The sequence below is a fragment of the Centruroides sculpturatus genome, unplaced genomic scaffold, assembly GCF_000671375.1.
Source record: "Centruroides sculpturatus isolate CEXI.00-Female unplaced genomic scaffold, Cexi_2.0 scaffold2274, whole genome shotgun sequence".
Taxonomy (NCBI): domain Eukaryota; kingdom Metazoa; phylum Arthropoda; class Arachnida; order Scorpiones; family Buthidae; genus Centruroides; species Centruroides sculpturatus.
The window spans coordinates 33,238-54,475 of NW_019386534.1; the positions used below are offsets into that span (position 1 = coordinate 33,238).

Here is a 21,238-nt window from a genome sequence, read left to right on the forward strand (position 1 = left end):
GAAATTTTCAAAATCATCTTGCCTAAATTTGAATCTTTATAAGTTACGACGAGGATACTTGAAGATATTCAAAAATAAATGCAAAATAAATTCTGAATCGGTTTCGAATCCGGGCGCATTGCTGATTATAATACGAAGTACGTCTAGATGCATCCATCAATAGTACCAGATTACAGAAATTTTGGATTATAGGCATAAACATTTGGCCAATCGATTAAATTTCGCGAAAATTGGACCAAATATTAAAACTCGGCACACTCACTCTGTATTAAACAATATTCAAATGCCACCAATTCGCTAGTCAGATAGAAAGGGAACCTTTTGTGAGCTGGGGCTGAGGTTGACCCCCTCGGATAAGTGGACGGCCCCCGAAAAGTTTCATTTAGTTTACTGAACACGCAAAGGAACGAATAAATAAAGTGCTTAAACAACAATACGTCATAAAGTTGTATAATTTACAACTGGACGTGACGTTCTTTACTACATATCGACTTTCCATCACCGAAATGACGAAGATGGAATGATAAATATTGCAATTTTCGGGTTTTAAATAGATTCTAATAGAATATTTAACGTAGAAACGAATAAAAATTTAATTTATTCAATCGGAAGTTAAATTCATTTTTTAATTAATTAATGAAATGTCAATTTGCTAGTCGCAAGTTTTAAATAAAGAAGTAATTCGGAAATATAAACTATTTCGGAATAATAATAATTACATAAAATCATTCGCCAATTCGTAATAAAAGGTGTGACGTTTATTCATAACCCGACGAGGGAGGTCTATTCATCTAAAAATATTCACAACCTCTCATTTTAGCAGAAAACGACCCCCTCCCAGGTCGAATCATGTTCTATTTTAAGAACCGTTTAACGTGATTCTCGGAGCGAATATACCGAGATTTAGCCAACTTTTTGTCATTTTTTCCCCATAATTACCGATTAAAATTAAATTTTAATTTAATTAGTTTATTTTCCCCAATGGTTTATTTATTTATAAATTTAAGACTAATAAAATTAAATTCTCGCCAACCCAAGTTAAAATGGCGAAGAGGATATACGAAAATCTTAAAATAAGAAACGTGCCAGATATATCGTTTCCATCTCACCAAAATTTCATAATTTTTAAAGTTGAATTTAGAAGAAAAAAAATTTAAAGAAAGGATAATAAATGGAAAATTAATAAATAAAATAAAAAAAAAAGAAAAAATAGAGCGAGGCGCCGACGGTGGCTCCTCTCGGCGTCGGTATCGATCCCTACTCGAATGTCGGAAACGGGACGTCGATGTGCCTAAAATCGAAGCCGTAGATTTAAAAAGACGAAATGTCGGTGTTAAAGCAAAATCGCGTTATATTTGGGATTTGGATCGTCGCCGTTTCACACTAAAGACGGTTCCTATGCCTATGGAAACGCGTTCGAGCAACGCTCTCTTCAAGAGGGCCGAACAGTTGAAAAGGTGGGAAGAGTCGGAAACGAATCGAGTGTCGTCCGATCCTCCGAAAGACAAGAAGAAAAAGATCAGATTTAGCGATGGATGCGTCTTCTTGGCCGCCTGCGCTTCCGGCGACAAGGAAGAAGTTGAAAGGCTCCTGAGCCAGGGAGCCGACATTAACACGGCAAACGTCGACGGATTGACCGCTCTACATCAGGTAAATGGCTCCTTCTCTCCTCTCCCCTCCCTCCCTTTGGCATCTTTTAAAATGCCACTTATCCCCATTATGTTTAAAAATTCAAAATGGCGACTGTGCCCGATCCCGTGGCAAATTTTGTATATACAAAATTTATCTGTTTTTTTTTATTTTTTTAATTGATTTTTTATTTGTTTTTTCTTTGTGTGGCTTTGTATACTGGGGCGCTCCGATTGACGTGTGTCGAATTTGGTAGTTTAGCTGGGTTCGATTTGTATGGAATTTGGGATCGGATGGCATCCGGATTGCCTTTTTCTCGGTTTCGACCTTTTTCCGGGGTGTAGGAGTGGATTTCGGGCCCTGTCGGAATCCACTTGGCTGGCTTGCCGGAGGACAGGCTGAGATGTCAGAGCGGGAAGATCGTTCGGTCCACCTCCCACAGTTCTGTCTCTCCGTGTTCTTTTCTCCACCATTTGGATCTGCCTTGGATCTCTTGGATTGCACCTGGTGCTCTGATTTGTTCTTTGTTTGGGTCAAACGTATGGGCTTAAAAATTGATGTTTCTGCTTATTTTTTTTCTTTTTGGAAGTCTGTTGGTTGTGTCGGCTTTAATGAAATTGTGTTTTGTGAATGCAAACTTACTGAATGTAATACTAGACGAGAATGCTGTTGCTGAATGTTGAATGGGTTTAAAATCTTTTTTATAATGTGAGTACTTTCAATGATATGAAATTGTCGGCACTGGGCTAATGAATGTTTTGAATTTAGAACAAATGTCGCGTATGACGCAATGTTCTCAACATTTAAAATTTTGCGATGGAATTCCAGGCTTGCGAGTATGAGAAAGAACTGTATGTTTTTCTTGTATTCACGAGTATGTTTGGAATATTTAAATGTCAAGAATGTTGTACTGCACATAATAATGATCTGTTCTAAATTCAAAACGTTTGTTTGCCGGTGAGGACAATTTTATATCGTTGAAAGTACTTGCATTATAAAATAGACTTTAATGCCATCTGACTGCATATGCATGTAGTATTGTATCTAATTTTGTGTGGACTTTGAAATACAGTAATACCTCGACTTACGCGAACCCAGAGTTATACAATTTTCAAATCTCGCTGATTCGTCTTGTTTGAACGCCACACAACTCTTGATTACTCACTCCCCCCACACTATTGTTCAGCTTACATGTTCGGAAATGTCGCGCGGAATCGACGCATAGGTACAATTTATTTTGTGTTATTTATTTCTGTGTTTGTTTTATCTACNTTTGTTTGATTCTCAGCAATTCTCATCATTCTCGGCGGTAGGTGTTATATAACAATTACTATGGTTGTTGAAATACTGAATATAAATGGGGTTTGCTTGCAAAATCTCCGCGCGCAAAGTCGCGGGTAACAGCTAGTTCAGAAATATTTGTAAATTTAAACAACGTGCGCAAGTTTTCATTCATTCTCAGATACCAAACTGGTGCAATGTATTTGAAAGATTTGAAAAATATTATACTGTATTTAGCAATTTATGAATAGCAAAATATTTCAAATAGATCTTTTAAAAATGCTTTTATTTAGTAACTGACTGTGAATTCTTTACTGTAATTCGGTCAATAATTGCTATTTTTAAGTGTGAAATGATGATAATTGAGATAAGCTTTGTAATAAATCTCAATATTTATTTATTTATTATCAATTTTCTAAATTAAAAATTTTATCTGTGTTGATAACTTTTTTATAAGGATCGCACTGCAAAGGTGTATAAAAATCATTCTTATATCAATATAGAGATGTGAAATTTAATCAAAAGTAAGCTATCAAATATATAATTTCTGAATATTTATTATTATTTGTTCAAAAAATAAAAATGTAGATTGCAATTCATGGTGAAATCTTTGCTTTATTTTTAAAATAGATAGTCCAAGTGTATCACTTTGCAGTCTGTATGAGACCATTCCTTATTTAGTATATATTACAAGTATTTAGGAATGGAATTCGAAATTAAGGGACTTGATAAAAATTGGCAACGTTGGACTGTTGACTTTTTACGATCTATCTCGTTTACATATAATTGATTCTGCATTATTAGATTTGTTTTATCTGAATGTCATGTCATGGAATGTTACATAATGGTTTTATTGTAAATTCCATTCTTTTGTGTGATTTTAAGTTAAAAAAAAATTAAAATAATGAATAAAAATTCCCAGAAATTAACTACCTAAAAATGTTTTTTGAAACATTAAGCTTAATCACATTTACATGATTTATTTTTCTTTATACTTAATAATTATCACAGCAAAAAATTTACACTTAGATTTAAATAATTGCCAAAATGTCTGAGCTTCGAGTGCGATTATTGATTTGTTTAATTAAAATTCAAGAAATACAATTTTTGTTTGGAATTTTTTCTGCCTGTTATCGAAGCCATTTGTATCACAAAGTCTTCACATAAAAGTATTTTAATCTTGAGATTTAAATTATCTTGGATTATCAAAAATTGTTGAAGAGAAAATTAAATGATTAGTATTTTGTTAAAGGTATTAAAAATGTATTAATTTTGGTAGATCTATCTTGTTGTATTTTTTTTATAAACTCAATGTCTTATGCATTATTATTTATAGTGGTAAGTTAATGTTTGAAAGCAGAGATTAATGTGCCAAATTCTATTGTGTAAGTCATTGGCGAGAAGTCTTTCTCCAGATCACTGTTATCTTATAAAACATTTGAAATAAGTTTCTTAGATTAGCATTTGAGTGAAACTGAGATGTTTCATTATAATTTGATAATTTTAGCAGCCTTCACGCTTTATAAAAGAAATGTTATTGACAAAATTTTATCTTTGTAATAAAAATAATCACTTGGAGGAATAGTATATTGATGCCAAGTGTTTTGCATTAATATATTTTCTTGTTATATCTAAAATGTTTTAATTTCTTAAATATTTTTTTTGTAGATAAAGCAGATACAAAAAATATTAAAAATATTCTAAACACTCTTGTTATGTCATATTTACTCTGTGTTCAGTAGTGTTAACTTTATCTTCTTTAAAATAAGGCATTCTAGATTTACTTGAATTTTTATTTGTACATTGTGTAAAGTCAAGATATATATAACAGTATATATAGTATTACAAGCTTACAGATATAAAGCTTATACAGTTTGTGTAGTTATGAGCATGAGTATATATGTAATTTGTGTGTGTTCTTTAATATAATAAAGCCAGCAAGGGCACGACTTTCCTGGCACTCGGATGGGAGGTTAATATGACTAGAAAGGAAGTTTGATGATTTTCAATTATACTTCAATATAAAATTTTAATGATGAAGATGATGATAATTAATAATAAAACCTAAAAAGGAATAGTTCTATTAAATTCTGAGAAATTTTTCTATTTTTCAAATAAGATTATTCTTACTGTTTACTCTTACTGCTTTTTTAACTTAAAAAGCAGTAAGAGTAAGGTACAAATTTAAAGTTGTGTGATTTCATCTGTTATGAGATTTTATTAAAAGATAATTTTTGTATTATTTATAATAAAAAAGCAAAAATCTTATTTTTGAAGTTAAGGGTGAGGTTTCTAAAAAACTCTGTAATGTAAATAAAAATTTTACTCGTAATTTGCATTTAAATCCAACCCCACTTGATATATGACAAGTGAACTCCTATCTCCTCTCCCCCTCAACCTTTAACCACCAAAATTTAGTAGCATCAATGCCTCATATATAGTATTCTCTTGCCAAATTTCAAGATGTTTGTTTCACCTAATCCTGAGTAGTAATGCAAAATAGACAAGCATGTGCATAATTTTGTAAGGGCTTTTCTACACTTCTGGTCTCTGAGAGGTCAAAATTTGACTCATCTCAATACTTTTCCTGTATTATGTTATTTAACAGCCAGGAGAGTAATTCTAGCATAAAAATTAAAAAATTGCAATTTGTTGATTGAATTTAAATTAACTATTTTAATGTACAAACTAAAATACTGGCTTAAACAATGTTGTTTTATTTGTAATGAATTTTTGCATTTGTGTAGCATATTTTCACACGAGTCTTTATTGGTGTGAGTTTAACTATTTCTTAAGGAAGCTTTTCTAATGTATCCGATCCAATTTAAACGTCATTTTTTTGGAGCAAAATTTCAAATTTTCTGAGAATTGTTTGCTCCGAGAAAATGTTTATTACGCACATTAAAGTAGACTTTTAGACTCATTGGTTCCGTTTGACTAAAAAGTGAACTTTTTGAAATGATATTTTACGCGCATCACTTGTTTCGAATACATAAACATTTTAGATTTTAAAAGTAATGTGAATAATTTGTAACATTTAAATTTTATATATAGTAGAAAATATATGAGTTTTTTCTAATTCCATTTTTCTATTTCTGTTAAGTAAAATAAAAATAAATTGTGAGTTTAAAAATCTTACGTCCAAATTATTTTACAATTATTTTCAAATTATTTTTATGCATGAATGAATTTATATTTATAATAATAGCTTATCTGTCTGGTAATTTTTTTACAATTCATTTCGTAAGCTTGTGCATTCAACAATTATGAATTAGTTTTGTATAAAATGACTATTTTTTCTGTAATTATTTTAAAAAAAATATCTTTTCTTTATTAAATAAAGCTACAAATATATTATCTCCAATTTATAAGAATAAAATAGTCAGTTTTGTAACATATCTTTCACATTACAAGTTTATGCTTATGTTTTGTGAATATATGTCATTTCAATTATAATTCAAGAGGGGAGCTGGGAGTTTTTCTCTGTTCTGGAGGAGATTTAGGGGACTCATAGTAGTTTATACCTCTGTAAAATAATGTTATTTCTACTAATAGAAGATAAAATCTTGGAGACTGTTTTTTATTAATAAAGAAACATTCTGTTTAAGAAAAAGTTGGCAAAAGGGGTCCATTCTATCTCCAAGCTCCATACGAGCTCTCGACGACCCGTTCATAAACATCTGAATAGAGCTTAAAATTTATTAAATATTCAAAGTAAACATTCTCAAATCACTTTTAAGATTGTTTCTATATTTAAATATATATTCGTTTAAATAATATCACAACCCGAAATATTTATTCCTTTTACGAGTCCATTAGTGAAATATTTCTAAGGCTTCGAACTATTTATGAAATAGTTTCCAACTTGTTAAAAAAATATTTCTCTCAACAAGAATGTAAAAAAAAAATTTCATAAATACATACATACTCTTTACATAAAAAATATATATACTCTTCTAAATATTATTTCGCTTTACAATAGATTTTTAAACTCTAAAGACCTATGTAGACGGGCGACATCGAACACCAACGACGTTGTCACCAGTCTCTTATTTTCACCTTGACAATTAAAATGAGCGATTGGTTGAATTTGTCATGGACGACATAGTCGCATCAGTTTTGCCACTCGTGCATCTGCCTTAAGTATAACTATTGTAGATTTAAATGTAGTTATCGAGAATTAAATAAAATTCTATAATTATTCGAATAAATAAAACTTCGAGAGAATTCAGAGAATAAATAAAATATTTTATAGTAATTTCAAAAACAGTTCTATTAATTACACAAGATTTGAGGTGTATATAAGCATGTAATAAGAAGTAAAAGAACTTTTGAAGAGAAAGGATATAATATTTTCAAAGTTTGTCATTACATAAATATTATTCACGAGAGTTGTAATAGGAAGTTAAGTTCTAATCATTAAAGCTGATTAATTAAGTACGATTAACAATTTCAGCTGTTAATTAACAAGCCTGAGAGAACATTAAACTTGAGTGCACGACAACATCTATGATTTCCTTAAGGGAATATTTCAAAGTATACAACGTAACTGAAATTAAAATCAATCAAAAAATTTTAAATAAAATTTTTATAAAACATTAAAATTGTAATAATTTTATATTGATGACATTTTTATTTTAAGGACATAAAGAATTAACACTATNTAAATATACAAAAAATATTCAATAAAACTTTTATAAAATGTTCATAAATTTATGCTTCAAATTTATCTTCTTGTTTGTTTATAATTCTATAATTGTTGCATATACTTTACAAATGCATTATTTTTTATCAATGCTATCATTGTATATTTCTCATCTTAAGATATCTGTAATTATTCTACTGCAGAAATAAACAAGAATATAAAAGTATATGTCACCCACTGCCAAATTTGTATTAATTAACGAGACTTTCACACTTGAATTACTTTCATAAATTCGGTCTTGAGAATTTTTGTTTTGAAATTGTTTAATTAAATAAATGATTAGTTAAAAGCTTGACATTAGAATTTAGTCAAATTAGAATTTTTATAGTAAATAATTTAATAAAGTGTTCAAACATTTAAGTGTTCAAACATTTAAATATTGTGTATATAAGGTACACTTTCATGCAACTCAAGTGATACGTCTGTAATTTATTACAATTAAATACCTTGAGAAATTGCTCAAAGGAGAGACTTAAAAAGGCCTGTTAATTAATTACGTTAGCATTTTTTCTTTCCGCACGGGACTGTGGCGCAGAGTCATGTCGCCCGCCACAGTCGTTCATTTGTCCAAAGAAGTTTCGAGTACACTTTAGAAGAAAGCTCACTGTGTATCAAGGTTATGCAATTTAAAAGGCTTGTTGTGTAGCTAGTTGTTAATACTGCGGCCGGATCATTGTGAATGTCTATTTATAGCTCCTGTTACATCATTGAAATTAAATGTTATAATAATAATAATAATAATAATAATGCTGCAGGTCCAAAATTTCACTTTTTTCTCCATTTGTTAGTCCTTTGTTTATTGCATTTTAAAATAAAGTAAAATTAAAATTAATAATTTCTGTTTATTATTCTTATTTTGCAAATTAAATAGTAAAAAAAAACAAATAAATTTTGATAAATTAATGATTTTAATAGCAATATATTTTTGTAAATAATTATAAAAATGTCTTAAGTGTAACAAGAGTGGAATGCTTGTTGCATGGAGTTCAATACTGAATGAAAGTATTTTGGCAGTCGTTAAAATAGAATCCTTGAATGGTCTCGGAGTAGAAGATAGATTAATTTACAGTTGCTTGGAGATAAATTCTTTTGAAAATTTTCACTTCTAATAAATTATCTGCTAATTTTAATTCAAAAATTAAATATATTTTTGATTATTTTAATTACTTGTGCCATCAGGATGTTGCATTTAATGTTTTGGAGATTCCATTTTTTAGGATTTTTGAAGTCTCAAAGAAAATAAAATTCTGAATTAGTATTAAGGATATATTTTTTTCTAATTATTGAGGAGATAGATTTTTAATTTGTTGTCATTAGAAACATTGGGATAGAATTATGAAGGGAAAAAATAATCTGATGCAAATGAAATTTGAATTTTTTAGAATTTGCATTCACTTTTTAAAGTATGCATTTTGAATGCATATTTTTGTTGGTGAGCTTGATAGATTGGCCCATTATTCCATTTTTATTCCATTTTTCTATTTTGTTTAACATTTAGTTATAAATTATGCAAATTTTATTTTAGAAAATAGTAAAAGTGTAAATAAAAAATACTTTGCATATGTAGAATAGTATTAAAATGTACGACAACCTTGACCTTTTTTCAGTGCCTATGTTGCCTCCAAAGGTAAACATTGTTTTAAAAATGTTTTCTGTCAAACACTGCTTTTCATGTCTTTTTGACTTTGAGACATTATTTAATTATGCAAATTATTTGAAAAGACACAAAAATGTTTATAGAAAACTCTAAAAGGGCTTCAAAGTAATCAAAAATATATTTTTTATATCATCGAATCATATCAAATCAAATTGTAGATATTCAAAGAATGTATTCTGAAGATTTTTTTTTAAAACCAATTTTTATGTTTAGTGGTTAAGAGCTTTGAAAGAAAGATTCAAGGTTGTGGTTTTTAGCTGCTCTCTTACAGTTAGTATTTTTAAATATTTGTCTTCAATTTTATTACTTTCTAATATAATTAATTTGTTTATTTTTTATTTGTAATTAATTTTATAATGTGTGGCATGTTTAATTTTGACTTAAAATCTTATTCTTAATACATGTGCATTAAAAACAAGCTCTTATATTAAGAAGTAATCTTAATATGGTTCTATAAGGTTAAGTTCTATAGAAAATTGTAGTTATTACTATATGTACTGTATGTTTAAAAACTGCTAGAAATTTAGTCAAATTTAATCAGCAGCAAAACCATAGAAGTAATAATTATTTTTATTACAAATTAAGGTATGAAATACAACATAATTTAGCCAGCATGCCACATTATCTCTGCTTCATAGCCTTCAGACTCCATAAACCTGTCATTTCAATCCTTCTCTTATATAATTTGTGTTTAGGGAATGTCTCCGTGTTTTTGGGCTCCATCCAACCTTTCATCAAACAAATTTCGAGGTTAAAAGTCTACTGGTGCCGCCACTGCCAAGTATTGTTTGTCATGGTGGCAATGACTGATTTTTCTCGAACACGGAAGTCACTGTTGTATAGTGCAAGATACAATTTGTCGAGGTTTGAAGATTCAGACTTTTAAATTTAATTCAGTTTATCTGAAATATTGTTGTTCTGTCAAACAAATAATTTAGCATTTATAAACAAATTAGTAATTACTTTTTATATTTTTTACTTTTTGTTTATTACTTGAAAAATTTTGAAATTATGAAATGTTAATTGTATGTTAAACTGCTTTACTCGACGATTCATCTCTCTATTACTAGTCTTCGTGCACTGAGCACTATTGGAGCTATGCTCTATCTTTGGAGTTTGTAACAAATGTAACAAAAATAATATAAAATATAATCTCATCTCCTTTTTCTCTTTGTTTTATAATTTCAAGAACCTTTATATTCGAATAATCAAATTTGCACTAGTGAAGAAAAGACGCGAATATGAAAAGAATGTCTTGAGTTTTGAATTCTCTATACAAATTTTTTTTTTTTTTTTCTTTTTTTTATCATTTTAATCTGTGGAATTCAAACAGTTACTGTGTAGGAAGAAATTCGTGATGACATTAGAGTTATGCATGTGGCATTTCATACAATCTGTATTTCATAAATCGTACGACCTTTGTTTCCACTTTGGGGTAGAGGGTGTTACCATTCATTTGTGGATGTTCTGATTTTTGGAAAACTTCTTTTCCAAGCACACAATATCCTGCAGAATCTGGCTTGCCAAGTCTCTGGACCTCGCTTCTCCATGTTTTGGGGCTATTAAAACTTTAGTTAAATTTTTTCCACTGCACAGTAACTTTTTGAACACACTATATTTTTGAACATGTATATCAGAAAATGGAACTAAACAGTTTAATTTTAGATAAATGCCAGGTTCTTTCAAATATTTAACTTCAATTTTTTCAGTGATGGATTTGAATAGGGCAACATTTTAGTCTTCACAAAACCTAATTTTGTGTGTGTCTGTATTAATTGCATTGATAATATTTTAATATGAAAATACTTAGAAAAAATTGTATATATTATATAATTGATAAGAGAAGAAACAGCAATATATTTTTATTTACAGCAATAAGATTTTTTTACCAGTTCTGACATAGTTCAGTTAGTTACATTATACACATACTTAACTTATTCTGTTTGAATTATGTTAATATATTGCCTCTTAATATATTTATAACAATTGCATGGTAAGACAATACATTACATCTTTATGACTTGAAAAACTATTAATTAAGAATTATTATTTTAGTAAATAGTAAACTTGAAATTATGTGAATTTAAATTCATTTATATAATGTAAAGAATTCTTTAGTAGTAGTAATTAACTGAAAGTGCACTTAAATTTTAAAAATAAAATTTCTCATTTTAATAGGCTTGTATAGATGATAATTATGAAATGGTCCAGTTTTTAGTAGAACACAATTGTGATATTAATAAGGGAGATAATGAAGGTTGGACACCTCTCCACGCAACAACATCTTGTGGCATTTTAAGTATAGCAAGGTAATTCAATTGTTAAATTATTCTTTTTAGTTATTAAAATTGTATCAGCTTATCTCTTTTCAAATTAGATATTTGATAGAACATGGAGCCGATGTTGCAGCCGTAAACAATGATGGTGATCTACCTATCGATATTGCTGAATCCGAAGAAATGGAAGAACTACTTCAGGCTGAAATTGATCGCCAAGGTAATTTAAATTTTATAATATGCTAATATAAATTTTACACTCTGCTATACAATATTTAATGAAGCGTAAGAGTGATTTTGAGATGTTTTAGTCTAATTTATAGAATAAATTATTCTGAGGTCATTAAACAGTTACATTTTTGTCTGTTTGATACACAGTACTGTTTTTATAGCTGTAATTTTTACATTGCTACATACAGAAAAATAAAAATTGATACAACACTAAATATATTATTTTACAATAATGTGGAAGTTATAAATTGTTTTAGTGTATGACAAATTCTTGAAAATATACATTATATCTGTACATTCAAATAAATAATGTGTTATATTCTATCACTAACATTGATTAAACATGAATGTAAACAAAATTTGAATGTGTATTAAAATGAGAATGAAAATCCATAAAATGCTCATTCTTTATAACTAAAACAATACTCTAGCAATGTGAAGAACCATATCCTTGAAACCTAAATACATTATGGAGTATTGATGATCCATAGCTTTTCTCAGTATATTAGCTTTTGCAGCTTTCTTAAAAATTACAAAAGTGTCACCTTTTCCAATTTCTTTTTCATTAATATGGATTTTGTGGCTTAATGGAAAGCTTCCTCTGAAAAATGTTAATCAATTATTATGGAAATTCACTAATAGAGGAACCAGTTGTTTTGAGATTTAAAAAATGGCAGAAAAAACAGTTTCAACCAATAAAGTGATCCAACAAAGATGAAGTAAGGACTACAAATAGTTCCATTGGCATGCATGTTCGTGGCTCATAGTGTTTGTAGAATGCAACTTTTCTGAAAGTGAGAAAAGCTTCCCATCATAGATATTGTTATTTATAATAAATGAAATATAAGTTGTATTAAAAGTGATAAGCAGTTTGTGTTAATGTTATTCTTGATTAAATATTCTATAGATATTATAATAATGAGTTAAGACATTGTTCCTAATTTACTAGATTCCAGTTCAGCCACTTTGTGCATTCATGCTTATATTGTCACTTTAATTAGGATGTAATGTTATTTTCTATGATTTAAGGCATTTTACTGACTCTAAATTAAACAAATAGTACTTTTTTCATTCTATATATTGTTGAGAAGTGAATAAACAGGATTTTGTTACAAATAAGAAGTGATTAGCTGTAAAATTATTGATTATTTTATAAAAGAAGTTTTTTATTGTTCATAATAATAAAGTAATTATTGATACGATTAAAATGGCATCCAACAACTTCTTTAAATATTTTTTTGAATATAATTAACAGAGATTATAATATTTGTTACTGTAAAATAGTGTCTTATTTTATAAGTGATTTATCACTAAAGTGTGGATTTTGCTGCACTAAAAATGAATGAAAATGGCAATAACAAAAGCCAAAACCTGAAAACATTTCATTTTTGATGTTTTAATTGATTCTTGAAGCAGTATAGAAAAAATAACTGTAAAATTTGTGCTTTACTTTATTAAAATTAATCTGTCAACTTGTTGGAAGTTGGAAAACCTGCTGAAGAAATAAAATGCAGACATCAACAATTACTTTATTTTATGAAAATTATCATCATCATCATCATACATTTTTAAATTTTTGGTTTAAAACTACATTATTTTTCTGATAAGATGCTTTTATGAAGTTAAAATGATCTCTGTCAACTGCACAAAAAGAGGCATACTTNCCCCCTGTAAAATTTTACAAAATTAAAAAAAAAGTAAGCTTTTGTTTCTGTTTATTTTATTTAAGATGGGAATTAGTAAGGAAGAAATAATGCCAAATTATTTTTTTGTTTGTCTTAAAAATATAGTTTGTAACATTGTCTTGCTCCGGTCATCAATCATATCCAAGTTGTTGCCACGTCTTTAGATTTATTCCAAAAATGATTAGAAGTAATTAAAGTTAATGTTTCTGTACGGTCGAGTCAAAGGTTTATTATTAACACTGAATATAATAATTCTTACTATGCATTATTCATTTTAAAATAATATATTGTTACAATATTAATTAATTAATTATTAAATAAAATTGAGTATTATTATTTTTTTTAACAGTAATTTCTTGGTTAAATGTCTTTTTCAATGAACTAATCTTTAAATATCTTAAAAGCTGATGTACAATATTTCTGTAATTTTTATTTTATTATTAAATTTTCACAAATTGACATTGTTAAAATAAAATCTGTAGCTTTGCATTCTAGAAAATTGGTTTTTAAACTAATCTTGTTCTTGCATTTGCTATCAGTCACACATTTGCAATTTGAATCATTGTGATTTATGAATGTCCCATGACACATTTCCTTTTCTAATACTGGATTTCTTATATTTATTAGAAGTTACACGTTCAATGTTATATTTTCTTTATTAATTTCAAATTACAAAGCTTGTAACAACAGTGGCTAAGGTGTATTTTTTCAAAGTAGAAAATAATTTTAGGAAATATACCGGAGACAAACTGGACAGAGAAAATAAATTGACAAACTGGAAACATTGTGGGTTTGAATTTTTCTTTGGGTATAATTTTAATGTGTTTGCTGCTGGTATAAAAACTGATTTTCCTACCAATATGCAGACAAATTTTTAAAAGTTTTTGTTTAATTAAAATTATAAAAATGATAAAAATAAATTTTATTTTTTATAAACAAAGGACAAACATTTTCAATGATTAATATAAAAAAAATGAGGATGCACAAGTGTCCTCAGTGTATTGAGCAAGGTGGTGCAGGACCCTTCGAGATGGCTTTGGTACTGAATGCATTAAAGTAGAACTGGTATTTCAGCATACTCTGCTGTCGGGATGCTTACTTTTTAAGATATTCGTGTAGCAGTGTAAATTGTGTTAGAATTGTTATATTCTACAAACTCTAGAATGGGTTTCCAACTTACTCCTTTTAAAGCATTGTCCTATTTACCATCCTGTTAGCTCATTTTAATTGACATGCTTTATCATCAAATGAGTTGAAAGCTTATAAACTTTGAGAATGTAACTAGAATTAATAGACTTGCTGTGCAAATGATTTATATAAAAACCTGTTTAAAGAAGATTTTAAATTTTTATAAGTCTTTGCCAGAAGAGAATTTTAAATCTTTGGTATGCCATAATTTAGTTAGCAAGTAAAAGTTTTACTAAACAATACAAAAAAGGAAGTATGTGTGGAATGTGTAATTAATATATCTTTAAATTATAATTATGAAAAAAGAAAAACAAGAATTTTAATTGTTTAGCTGTTTTTCATTAGTATAAAATTAAAAATATGGTTTCTATAAAAGAGAAATATCTTCTGAATAAACAAAGCCATATTTCTCAAGTTTTCATTAAAATGCCCTGGAAATTTATATAATTTCAATAATGATTAATGAAATTAAATTCTAATTTGTATTATAAATTAAATTTAACATTAAACCATGGTTTTTGAACTACAGGTAGGCCTCCTACAATGCAGTAGATATGTTCCTTGAAAATACCATATTGTGGGAAATTGCATTATAGGAGATACCAACTTAACACAAAAACTGGGATTTGGTTCTAAACAGAGAAAAACTACCTTCTCTGGTGTAACATTTTCATCATTTTTTTAATTTATGTACATAAAAACATTTCATTAAAAACTTAAATAAAATTCAACATCATATAAAAACTAAAACGATTATGATTTCAAGTCAAAATCAAAAAGAAACATAATGTTATGCTCTCACATTTAGTCCTCATCGTCACTTATTATAGTTGTTCGAGAGCATTTGACTGGCCTTATTTCAAGATCTGAGCTTGTTTCATTGACAAGTTCCACTATACTTCCGGTAGGTTTAGGTTTTAAAAAATCTGTCATTAGAGATTGTTTGCTCGTGCTTTGCAAATCTTTATAAATTTCTTGATAGGCAGATAAGCAATTTTGAAGATTTGTTTTAAATATTTCCGCTCTCTCCGGCAGAGGATCGTTCTCTAAAAACTAAGATTTCATCTGTTTTGCCACGTCCAAACATTTTTCTATACCTTTCAGAGTGAAATTTTTGGTTTCTTCATTGAAAAGATCTTCAGAATTATCTTCAATCAGTAATGTTTTGGATATAACTGTCACCAAATCTGCTTTGTTTATTTCATTTTCCATAACTAATTCTAGAATATCATCAACAGCTATTTCAGTGAATTCATCACATCATATTTTGTGTGCAAGGCTTACTATGTTATTATATTCACGCTGAATTGGCTCAACAACATTTTCCTGACTGACCATTTCTGGTAATAAAGCTTTCCAGGAATCATTTAGAGTCGATTGATGCATTGTTTGTAGGGACGAGCCGATAATTTCTACACAATTTAAAATTGAAAATTGTTTTCAAACTTCACTGACTGTAATATCTGTAGAACCTATTTTCTCCAGAATTAATTGAAATGATTTATGGATAAAATATGTTTTAAAATTTGCTATGATTCCTTGATCCAAGGGTTGCAATAGCGGAGTGGTGTTGCATGGTAAAAATGCAATCTCAACATTGGGATGATTTAAATCAATTGGAAGCAAGGGTGCATTATCTAAGATTAGTGGGATTTTGAATGCTAAGTTCTTTTTAAAATAATTTTCTACATCTGGAACAAAACAATTATGGAACCAATTCTTAAATAAATGGCCCATTGTCCATGCCTTTTTGTTGACTCTCCAATACACGGGTAGGTCGTTTTTGTTGCACTGTTTCATCGAGTGTGGATTTAGTGCTTGATGAATGAGCATTGGCTTCGTAATAAAATCACCAGACGTGTTACTACATAGAAGTAGAGTTATGCGATCTTTGGAAACTTTAATGCCAGGAGCGGTTTTTTTCATTTTTTGAGATACAGGTCCTGTTAGGCATTTTTTTTCCATGATGATCCTGTTTCATCAGTATTAAGGCTGTTATACACGGTAAGGAAATCCTTTGAGGATTAATTGTGATTTTTTTTCTCTATCTATCTATTTTTAAATAAAAATAATTCTTTATACGTTGGGAGATATTTTAATAAGTTTTGTAAATTACTATGTTCGATCCAGCCAGTTATATCCCGAGTTTTTTTCGTCTGTTAAGCACATCCTTTGAGGATTTCCTTACTGTGTATACCAGCCTTTAAACACTTGGTCAGCCAAATAACTCTTTGTTTGATTAATACCTGCTAGTTTCTGGATATTTTTTTGCTGCATTCTCATCTGCAGAGGCCTTTTTCCCTTGTATGTATATGTTGTGCAACAAATAGCATTTTTAAAATTTTTCACACCAGCCATTGCTAGCCACGAATTTAACACTGGTTTCATCAGCTGATGACTGTCCCATTTGTTTTAAATAATCAAATATTTTTAAGGCTTTGTGTTTAAGTGCACTTTTATTTAAAGGCAACTGTTTCTTGTTCATATCTTCTACCCATAATATTAGTGCTCGTTCCATTTTTTCCATTATATGTGCTCATGGATGAGCAACATTTTTCGCAAGAATAGATGATCCGGATGCGACCAAATTCTTAATCTTCTCTTCTGATTGCTTAATCGACTGAATAGTTGACTCATTTAAATTAAAATGCCTACCAATATCAGCTATCCTCTCTTGATTTTTAATTTAATCCAAAATTTTTATTTTTGTTTGAAGAGATATAAATTTCCTTTTTAATGACGGTCCTTTCTTTTCATTTGGCATTGTTATGGCTAAAATTTTTTCAATCAGTTTTGTGGACAGTAAAAATTGCAAAAAATAAACTTTTCTTTACCATGTTGTTAAAAATATACACCCAATAGAAGTTTATACTGTATTTTGGACCATTTTTGTGGTCCTTACCTATTGAAAGTGTATAAATGATCAAAAATTTAGTGATATATTTGAGTGTTTACAGTAACTGATGCACATCTGTCTAGAAACCGGTCTTCCCCTGAAACTTTCGTGGGAATAACACACCAATGTTAACAAACAGCTGTTCTTAAGGACATTTAGCTCTGTACACTGAACTGCGGCACGTTTTTATGATCCATTGTGATTTTTCTGTTATGTGAAAGATAATTTGTCTCTAAATACCCTAAACTGTATTGTAAAAATACCACATTGTAAGAAAATTTTTGTGTTTTTCCAGCCGTGTTGGAGCAAAAATGCATTGTAAAGATACTGTGTTGTAGGAGGCCTACCTGTATAGTATTTTGTAGATAATTTTCAATACAGTTTTGTTATTTAAATTTTCCGATTTGTAGAGGCTAACTAATTATTTTGTATTTTTGCATGTCCGACAGAAATTGACTGCGATGCGGCTCGAACAGAAGAAGAACACATCATGTTGGAAGATGCAAAAAGATGGGCCAACAACCAGTACATTGAAGACTGCATTCATCCCAAGACTGGAGCTACGGCTTTACACGTGGCCGCCGCAAAGGGATACATACGTGTTATGAGGTACCTGTTTCATTACAAAAACATTGGTAATATAAGTCGTTTAGTTTCAAAACTAAAATGCATATGTTATTGTGTTTTAGTATTTTAATAAAAGCTGGAGCTGATGTAAATGCTCAGGACAATGACGACTGGACGCCACTTCACGCTGCGGCTCACTGGGGCCAGAGAGAAGCCTGTGAAATGCTCGTGGAGAGTTTGGCCGACATGACCATTGTAAATTCTGCTGTAAGAAAAATTTTATTTACGAAATGGCCATATTACTATTCAAATTCTAGATTATTTATTTTTATTTTGAGAAATTTGTTATTTTAGACATATAATACTATTTATAGATACATTTTACTAATAAAATGTAGCTTTTATGCATAAGATATTGCTTACTTTGTTGTTGTATATTAATTATACATAAGGAGTGAAAAGTTTACATAGCTCAACAAAGGACCCACTTTATCATGCAGTTAGTAATAAATAAATCATAAAATATTCTTCATATAGTGCTATTGTAACTGAATGCAGGTACAGATATGTTCCTTTCACACAATGTTTTAATGTTATAAGTGCATTTGTATCAGAAACGCATTCTTTTAAGTGACTTATGTTTAACTTTTAACTTGTCCATGCAATCGACAAATTTTTATTACTGTGAAAATTAATATTGTAAGCATGTAATCTATGGAGCTGCATATATTTTACATGTTTTTAATATCGTGGATACATAATGGAAGATGAAATCATCTCAAAACTCTAAGAATTTTTCTCAAATTTTTCTTTAGTATATACTGTACAAGTAGACAAATCTATCCATAATATCAATGATGTGTAAATTTCCAACTTCATTTGATGCCATACACCCTGCATTGTGACTCCACCTGTTCCATGTTTAATGGTAACTTCACTTCACCATGTTGTTAAAAATATACATCTAATAGAAGTTTATACTGCTTATCCAATATCTAGCTTGGTGTTTGGTTTTCTCAATGCTATAAAGCCAATCTTTATTATAAAAATAGTAAATTTGCTTATGTCAGACCAGATAATCTCAGCCTTATGCTAAGACTTACTATATCAAGAAAGTTTTGTGAGACTTTACCTGCTGGAAGGAAGTTTGTCAATGGCTTTACTGATATAATGAAATGATTTACCCTCATCTCAATTTTATCATCAAACACCTCAAAGGTAGATACTTTTTGAGTACTTTCTCCATAACATTATTTTATGTGTTAGACTTTTTTGCAGCTTGCTTTGTACAGAAGTGCTGATTTGAAGTTACTTATCTTTTGCTATCACTTTATATGCTGTCAGGTTGAAAATGCAAAAATATAAGTTCTGTTTTTATGACTTCAAAGAAGTGAGTGGATAGTGCCACACAGTTTGATAAAATTTTTCTTTAACAAATTGAAAACAATGAAACGAAAAATAGAACAGGTGTAAATAAATTCAAACTTTTGTCAGATATCATGATGCTGTGAGGATGTATAAAAATGGTTCATTTATATTAAAATGTCATTGAAATTTGGGGTAAGATTGATGCCACTGTCTGTTTTAAAAGTTCCTACATACAAGATTGTATTTTTGGTTTTCCAGTTAGAGAATGTCTTGGGAGATGTTTTTGGCAGACAATGGATCAAATGGAACATTGTAAAAGGAAAATTTTGCAATGGTACTCTAAAAATAGCTATCGACAACTACTTTAATGACTTATGATCATCATTATTGAAGATATTCTAGAAGAACTTGAGAAAAGAATTGGTGTTTTCATAGATAATAATGATGGGGAGCATACAGATAACTTCTAAATATCATGCTTAGGAACTTTATAACCACTCTGTAAATAAATCTAGTTAGTTGCAATAGATATTTGTATAAGTGATGTAATGTTTTAAGCAAATTAAAAAATTATTTTTAATGATTTTGTGTTATTTTCTTTATTTAGGGACAGACTTGCTTTGATGTTGCAGATCCAGAATTAGTTAAAGTATTAGAAGAACTTAAGAAGAAACAGAATTCTGTGAGTCAATTATTTATTTATTTATTTATAATCAATATAAAGGTAATGTCATTGGAATGAAATACCTCTCCCAACAAACAATATTACCACCTGTTAAAAACACATAGCATACAAATTATTTTAAATTACAACACATAAAAGTGTACAATAGAACAAAGGTCACAAATTTAACTGCAGAAGATATTTACTGAAGACAAAATACATTTGTAGCCATACATTTGTACCACTAATTAAAACAGTCTTACAACTCATTCTGCATTTCTAGTGCAGTTGTTGCAGCACATTTTACCTTATTTGTTCATTTAAACTCACAAGTTTCAGTAGTACTTTCATTTTGATGGTGATACCAAAGTCTGCGAGAGTGAGGTCCATTAACCCTTGTACCACTGACTTTTTATTGTTACACTGAATACTAAGGAGTCAAGGATGATTCCAATACTACACATATATATATATGTCCTCATCTTCTGCAGCATAATGACAACTTGATGTACTACTACTGAAATTGTCCTGTCAAGATGATACTTATTTTTTGACAGTTTCATTATTGTATTCTTGAGCATATTCAATACAAATTAGCTGTTCAGAAAATGAGAAGTGCATACATTCAGAAAAATGATTTGAATGCTTCCTATTTTTTGACCTAGTTCAAAGCATACATCGGGCCAAGTTTTCATCCCCTTTCTGGTAGGGCAACAGTTTTTGGTATTTTTGCTATGCTTTCTCACCAGTGATTTTCCTATTTCCAAGAGAAATAACCTTTCCCTAAACCTCTTTTCATTCCAATTTGGGTTTATGTATATCCATACTACAAAAGTTGCTAGAGTAGTGATGGCAAGAATGTTGAAACAGATAATCAGTTTTTGTTGTTTCCTATTTTTCCAAGTAGAAGATGCAATAATTTTTCCTATCATTTTAGTTTAATTTGTTTGGTGCCAAATTGAAGAATTCTTATTGTATTGACAGTGAAATTCACAATCTGTTGTTTGAGAAAGTGGGTGATAGATATGAAAGTGATGAAGATGATGTCTGTTGTTTGAGAAAGTGGGTGATAGATATGAAAGTGATGAAGA

At 29.2% G+C, this 21,238-nt stretch overlaps 1 protein-coding gene across 1 annotated transcript; it reads left to right on the top strand.

Annotated features, from left to right (window-relative positions):
• Positions 1-1,233: 1,233 nt before the first annotated feature.
• LOC111615251 (protein phosphatase 1 regulatory subunit 12A-like) lies at positions 1,234-20,207 on the top strand (the record flags this gene model as incomplete). The annotated part of the gene is made up of 6 exons (XM_023356666.1): positions 1,234-1,650; positions 11,451-11,581; positions 11,650-11,768; positions 17,998-18,157; positions 18,238-18,382; positions 20,091-20,207. Coding segments are annotated over exons 1-6 (924 nt in total), but the record flags the coding sequence as incomplete, so codon positions are not given.
• Positions 20,208-21,238: the final 1,031 nt, after the last annotated feature.